General features: G+C 42.9%; 1 protein-coding gene across 1 annotated transcript in view; it reads left to right on the forward strand.

The window, feature by feature from the left end:
* The window catches only part of LOC119727628 (protein phosphatase PTC7 homolog), a 32320-nt gene extending 24968 nt beyond the window's left edge, over positions 1 to 7352 (forward strand). Inside the window, exons 3-6 of the mRNA XM_038199594.1 lie at positions 2147 to 2342; positions 3394 to 3517; positions 4646 to 4775; positions 6870 to 7352. Coding sequence (XP_038055522.1) covers positions 2147 to 2342; positions 3394 to 3517; positions 4646 to 4775; positions 6870 to 6937 — 518 coding nt within the window. The 3' untranslated portion in view covers positions 6938 to 7352. The remainder of the gene's footprint in view (positions 1 to 2146; positions 2343 to 3393; positions 3518 to 4645; positions 4776 to 6869) is intronic.
* Positions 7353 to 7922: the final 570 nt, after the last annotated feature.

Below are 7922 nucleotides of genomic sequence, written 5' to 3' on the forward strand. Positions count from 1 at the left end.
TCATTTTGGCCTTGATGCATCTAGCCCATATAAATCTGTTATGTCATTACCTGAGTCCAATTGAAGCCATTTAAACAAAACCTGGCGGCCATCTTGAAAAATAGCCCGGTCGGGCGGCCATTTTGGAGGGGAAAAAAAGGGGCCTCCCGCTTCCTATTTTTTTAAAAAGGCAGGACGCTAAACATGTTTTCTTTTTATTTCGCCTTAGTTGTGCAGTTTTCTCAGCTTTCTAATTTTACTTATACATTGTAGCCATACATGTACTAGTAAGCCAACAATTTTTGAAAAATGAATCTGTGTAAATTGAGTCGTTGACAAGAATGTAAAATATGGCCAGTTGTGGAGACTCTTACATGTACGTGCATCAATTATGGAAGCTTTTAGCTCTGGCAATGTCTTTAGCTGCTTCCTGTCTGAGACATGTAAAAAAAAAATTCTTCGGTCTAAAAATATCATACAAGTGCCTGCAGTGCAAGCAGTGAAGAGTCACTTAGAGCAGCGCCTGTAAACGTGTTGCCACTTTTTGTCAGCGATAAGTGTCGCCATACAGTCACTGTCCTGTGGTTGTACTTCTGCTGAAATGGCAACAAAAGGCTGGCGTCCCTGTGGGCAAGTCAGACACTCGGGTTAAAGGGAAAATACAACATTTGCAAACATCAAAAAATAAAACTACCAAATCATTTTGAGATACCTTGCTGGACTGTTAGTGAATGACAGGGTAAAGCATCCTGTAAAATCATGGCACCTGGTATACTGTCATTTTCAAGAAAAGTGGTATTTTTGGATCGGCCGACCAGCGTTGGAAAAAACTGGCTTTTTTTCCAAATACTGGCCCCAATTGACCATCGCACTTGTTTGCAATCGATTACACACCTATGAACGGGTACAAGCCAGCTAGACTGGTTCCCTGACCTTACAATTCCCCAATGTATGTAAACTACTCTGTTTCTTCTTATATGGAGTCAGGGAACCAGACTACAGGAAAATGATTGTTTTTCTTGGTTTTTATAGCATTTTCGGACCCAAACCTCAAAAAAGTCAGTGTAACTATATTTGCTATATATTTCCAACCCCCCAATTCCATCCATTTCTGAAAATTACAGCAAAAGCAAATGATGTATATTCCCTTTAAAAGTAAAAGTTTGCCATCGCAGGAGACTGGGGGCATCACAGGAGACAGTGGTATTGTCTCGTGTGTACGCACTCCTTCAGCATGCCCAATAAGGTCTTGAGGTCTTGACTCCTTATCCGGTTTGCGCTCCCTTTCAACTGATATCCTGGGGTGATGGGGTAGCAGCAACTGGCGGGGGCATTTCTAATGGGTTGACCACATGGGTGCTTACATGTACTCTTTCTTAATAATTCAATAAAAAAAATAGAATATTCTACCTTTTGCCACCAAGCGAACATATTTCAGCATTTGGAGAGTAATTCATTTTCAATAAGTTAATGGTAATGACATTTTGAGAATTTAGCAGAATGTCTTTTGTGAATCGTGTAACCTTTTGGGCAATCTCTTGGAACTCGTACATGAACAGTATCTATTTACTCAGATGATATCTATCTTTAATTCCAGTAATGCATTAACTAACTGATTGACCCTCACACTCCTGGATCCTTCAAAATCCATCAGGTTGTTTTATGACTTGGCTGGTACAGCCAAGCCACTCTATAAACTGTACGTGGGACCTGGGCCATCTGTTGCTAACTGACCAACTAGTTTCTGGCCATGACCTTCCGAGCTTCAGTGTTACAATGCACTTACACGCCCAACTTCAGTTACTTTGTTTAACCAAACCAATATGGTATAATTGATTACTGGCAGGTTAAATTTACCAAGTGGCCAGGTAAATTGGCAAAGAGGTAACCGGAAAGAAATCAACCAACAGTTAAAAAAGACCTAACAACTGGTCATTTCACAAGCCAATTTGTTTGTTACTTTTTTGTTAAACTATGTGTTTGAAGTCATTTCGGTGACTAGCTCAGTCCTGTCTGTCAAATCACTGTAGATGACAAAATTACAGAAATTGTGGAGACACTTTTACCGGTAGCAATAATACTTAGTATTCAAATTGACTTGTGTCACATTGTCAAGATTTTCTTCAACTCAATCAACATTTTTGTTGTCTTCTTTCCTACATTCCAGGTAGCAGCACAGCATGCATCATCGTCATCGATAACGAGAGCAAGACATTACACTCGGCCAACCTAGGGGACTCAGGGTTCCTGATTGTCCGAGGGGGTAAAGTTGTGCACCGGTCGGAGGAGCAGCAACATTACTTCAACACTCCCTTCCAGCTCTCAATAGCGCCCCCAGGGTTGAACACAATACTCAGTGACAGGTATGGGTTTATCAAATCAACCTAACCTTTAATCAACGGGTCAAGACGTTGTTGTATGTTGGATACATGGTCTGCGGGTAATTCCGCAGGTGGTGGGTTCCAGTGCAGCCGCGGCTAAGGCACTTTGTCACTCATTGCTTCTCTCCACCCAGGTGCAAAGATGGTTATTGTGGTTGATTTAGCTGTATACTCCCCAGGGAGCTGAGATGGTGTTAGGAATGTTTCATTGACCCAATGAGCAGGGTAATAATAAGCGCCTTGTATCCTTTGGCGCTCTTAAAATCAAGTTATTATTATTATTTCACAATCACCTGCCTAAAGAAGGCATAATCAAAATGAACTGCTACCCATGAACCACAACAACGTCTTTTTGTAGTGGTGATGTCATGCGCCCGCACCTGTTCTGCCTAATGTATGCAGCGCGCCTTCAACACCTTGCATACTAGCTCTGAACCAAACTGCGAAATTTCAGCCAGTAGCATACAAGATGCTACCAGACTTGTGTGCAACTTCATGGCAGCTGTTTGTAGTATGTACATGTAGTACGCGTGCGGCTGAAAACAGACCAGAAGCCTGCAGAAGGAGCGCATGTGCACTAGTTTCCCCCATTTTTTCTGATGAAGATTTACAAGCTTCCAGAGATATTGGGCTGGTAGCGGTTCATGGGCGATAGTGATTCATTGGGATAAGGCCTCCTGCGGCAGGTGATCGTGTATACAACAGCGTCTTGATCTAAGACTAGCTTTAGCCTTAACCCTTCCACTACCTTAAAAATCCATCGGAAGATTTTCTTCGAAGAAAAAACAGAGTATTTCTTCAAAGGAAAAAAAAGTCACCACGAAAATGAGTCTAGGTGCACAGCTTTCAAAAAGTTACCAATTTATATGCTTGGTTTTGTGAAAAAAACTGGGGTAAGTGGAAAACGGAAAGTCAAAATTAAAGAATAGCTTGGAAAAGGAATTGCTTGACTTTACTTAAAAATGGAGACATTAGATCTGGGGTCAATTGTTTTCATGAAGTGAAGTAGACTTTGTGTTTGTTATTTTTTCAGTCCCGAGTCAGCTTCGAGTTCAAGTGTCCCCATCAAAGTTGGAGACATCGTCCTGATGGCCACAGACGGCCTGTTTGATAACATGCCAGAGAGTCTCATCCTGAAAGAAATAGGCAAAATCAAGGTGAGATACTAGACAAGGGATTGGGTGAGACATAGGGTGGGGAATGGGGTGAGACATAGGGTGGGGAAATGAGTGAGGCGGGAGACTTAGTCCTGATGGCCACAGACGGCCTGTTTGACAACATGCTCGAGAGTCTCATTCTGAAAGAAATAGGCAAAATCAAGGTGAGATACTAGACAAGGTATGGGGTGAGACATAGGGTGAGGAATGGGATGAGACATGGCGTGGGGAATAGGGTGAGGCAGGAAAAGTCCTGATGGCCATAAATGGCCTGTTTGATAAAATGCCAGAGAGTCTCATCCTGAAAGAAATATGCAAAATCAAGGTGAGATACAGGAAGATGGATGGGGTGAGACAGGGTGAGAAATGGGGTGAGACACAGGGTGGGGAATGGGTTGAGGCAGGATGTTTAGTCTTGATGGCAACAGATGGCCTGTTTGATAACATGCCAGAGATTCTCCTGAAAGAAATAATCAAGGAGAGATGTACATGGTGAGGGACGGAGTGAGACATAGAGTGAGGAATGGGGTGGGGATGGGCTGAGATATATAGTGTAAGGGATGGGAGGCAAGTGGGAATCCGTTTGTAAACAAATAGTCGGTTTGATAACATGCCAGATGGTATAATCCTGACAGCATAGGCAAAATCAAGGTTGGACACATGGTGAGGCATGGGGTGATACATAGGATGGGGAACGGGTGAGACATGGCGGGGAACAGGACTGAGTGTGAATGCATATCTTGACGCCTTGTTAAATAACATTCCCGAGAGTCTTATTCTGGAAAGATCAAGTTTTCACAAAGGGTAAGGGATGGTGGAGGCATGGGGTGATATGTGGGGTGATATGTAGGGTGATATATAGGGTGATACGTAGGGTGATACGTAGGGTGATACGTAGGGTGGGGAATGGAATGAAACCCGGGATGTGAGTGGGGTTAGGTTGAAAACATAGTCCCATTTGAAATACCGAACTGGCTTATCAATGCAAATTGCACACGCATCCATTCATTCGACAGGAGAGCACAATCACAGTTTGTTGGATTTGTTCCTGTTGTGTTCACATATACATGAACAGTGGGATGACGTTCGTTAAGCTGCTAATGCAATCTTCCTGTTTTTGTCTTCCAGGATCAGACGATTAGCAGTATACAAAGTGCGGTCAACGCCATAGCAGAACGAGCCAGGGAGTTTGCTTATGACCCCAACTACATGTCGCCGTTCGCGGAGCACGCGAGAGCGAACGGAATGGAGTTCTTAGGTTTGTATTCACACCGATTTAGATTTCGGGTACCAAAACAAAGCTGGGGTTTGCATATGTGGGTTGGTCTGAACGCAACAAACATATCATTGTTTTTCATATGTGGATGATTCAGAAAAAAATAGTTGTTCTGTTGCTGTTTTCATCGTGGTGTTCGCATAATTTTTGAACCTCTTTAATCCTAACCCCCTTGAGTGATTTACTAGGAACCTTCCTCACTCTTGCATAAACTCAACACCCAAACTGCTGGCCTCTGATTACGGTGGTATGCCTGACCCCGTGTGAAGCATAATCAGTTTACTAGTGCAGTCCTCATCCCAACAAATTCCAACAAAACATACAGTTGGATTTTGAAAGGTTGGGGTGGTTAGGGTTAAGTATCATTTTTCCATTTGTTTTACCAGGTTTTGAAAAAGTGTTCAATTTTGCAATCGTGGGTTTTTCTGGGTTTTTTTGGTTGTTTTTTGTACACGTTTTAAAAAATAACAAGAATCTGCAACAGACATTAGGGATCATTTCATAACAGAATTCCGTAATTTAGCTATGAGTCTGACTGTGAATGAACTGGTGTTTGTGGTAGAACACTAATGTAATAACCCTAACAGAACTCAACCCAGCAAACCCCAACGGCATGTTTTGTTGGAATCTGTCAGGATGGGTACAGTACCCCTAAACTGACAGTCTTTCACATTGGGTTGGCACACCTCCAGAATCAAAGTCAGAAATATATGTGTGCAGTTTCCCATATGGTGTTTGAATTTGCAAGGATGGGTATGGTTCCCAGTAAATCACGTTAAGGAGTTAGGGGTAAATGCATGTGTCACATATATTTCTGTGGATGGACAATGTACACGCACGTGTACATACCCCCATCTTTCAATTATTCCTACATTATGTGATTCACTAACTGTGAGGAAAGATGGTAACCGGAAATCCCTCAATTCTAAGATTGAGCCGAAATGTTCAGCCTTGTGATCCGCACATGCCCAGCCAATCAGTACACAGACCCGTCAGTGTCTCATGACCGAGCCGACAATGATTCAGTTATTGCGTGGCCGCCGTGCGTCACAACTGGGGAGTTCCCTCATAAATAACCCTGCCAATGAGGAAGTGAAATGCAGGGAAACTGTGTGTGTGTGTCACAGACTGTTTGCCCTGGGACCTCGGGAACCTTGCTGGGGTAGTCAGTTCATCAAGCGTGACAAGTGCAGGTGCATTCAGGAAGGCTGGCCAATTGGCTTATTCCTACAACTCATCTGTAGGAAGTGCTTTGTAGTCCTAGAGTCCATTACAAGTTAGTCTGGATAGATCATCCGTTGTGCAATGGAGCCCGCACGCTCCGCAACAACGTCTGGTTTTTGTGGACTTGTGATCGCTTGTGATAGACTTGTGATCACTTGTGATCACTTGTGATCACTTGTGATGGACTAGTGATCACTTGTGATGGACTTGTGATCACTTGTGATCACTTGTGATGGACTTGTGATCACTTGTGATGGATTTGTGATGGACTTGTGATGGACTTGTGATCACTTGTGATGGACTTGTGATGGACTTGTGATCACTTGTGATGGACTTGTGATCACTTGTGATGGACTTGTGATCACATGTGATCAATTGGCTTATTCCTACAACTCATCTGTAGGAAGTGCTTTGTAGTCCTAGAGTCCATTACAAGTTAGTCTGGATAGATCATCCGTTGTGCAATGGAGCCCGCACGCTCCGCAACAACGTCTGGTTTTTGTGGACTTGTGATCGCTTGTGATAGACTTGTGATCACTTGTGATCACTTGTGATCACTTGTGATGGACTAGTGATCACTTGTGATGGACTTGTGATCACTTGTGATCACTTGTGATGGACTTGTGATCACTTGTGATGGATTTGTGATGGACTTGTGATGGACTTGTGATCACTTGTGATGGACTTGTGATGGACTTGTGATCACTTGTGATGGACTTGTGATCACTTGTGATGGACTTGTGATCACATGTGATCACTTGTGATGTACATGTACTCATTTACAACACTACATCTATCTCTTTCCACTTCTTGGGATTGACCCTGGTTTTTCTTGTCTTTTTTCCCCCCCAGGAGGTAAACCAGATGACATCACGGTACTAATCTCAGCAGTTTGCTATGCCCAAGACATTGACTCATAACGTCTGGCCTAGGGGAGCTCAACTAGTCTCCCTTCCAGCTGCTAACAAAATGTACTCCCTTGTTCACTAGATCAGACTCCGTTACAAAGACTAGGTCATTCCACACCTTTTTTCCCCCTGTTCTCCTTTAAAAGTTATAGTACAAGGAGCTGGGTACCAGTCATTGTGTTCCTTGGTTGTGCTCACTGGCTCCTGCGTCCTTCTTTCAAAGTTATGATGGTGGAAGTGGGAACTTGTCTTTATAGTGCCCCGTTGTTTGGCAACTCACATTTTGAGCAATGCCATTACTAGCCATGCAATAAGGTACGGATTTTAATTGTCACACGCTTCCTCTGTGTAGGTGTTCTCTTGTTTAACAGAATAGCCAAACATCACTCAACTTCATTGTGTGGCAATAAATACCAAGGTAGCCTAATCTTCCTGTGTCAAGTGATGTCAGAACTATGTGGGGACACCAACAGTTAAGGCGGGTTTATACTTTATGCAAATGCGAAGCGAATTTGACGTCATGAAGCATTCACTGTAAAATTTGCCCAACTTATGTTCAACTTCTGCGAATTTTGCAGCGTAAAAACTTGATCTGACGTTACAATTTCATGTTCGCTTTCATAAAGGACATCGCAGTTAATAATATCTTTCAAACTTCCGATTGCTTTTGTGAATTTCTGCAGAAAAGTTTGCCAAAGCTTAGGGATTTTGACTTGGAAGCCTTCTAAAAGTCGTTGGCACCTATTGGTGAAGACAGAGACATAACCGGGTTTAGACATGACCTGAACCCTAACAATATTTAGCATTATCCTTGAAATGTCGCTCAGATGTTAAGCATCCCCGTGGTTGGATAGTCAGAAGTGCATGGTGTGGTAATGATGTTTTCGTGTGTGGACTTTGGGTATCGGTGTGATTAGCCGAGATAAAAGAGTGATTGTGGTGCGTTTTCACTCAGGTAAATGACTGTTAGATAAATATACTCTCCTCCGTGAGGAAT

Source organism: Patiria miniata, unplaced genomic scaffold (assembly GCF_015706575.1).
Source record: "Patiria miniata isolate m_02_andy unplaced genomic scaffold, ASM1570657v1 HiC_scaffold_1, whole genome shotgun sequence".
Classification (NCBI taxonomy): Eukaryota; Metazoa; Echinodermata; class Asteroidea; order Valvatida; family Asterinidae; genus Patiria; species Patiria miniata.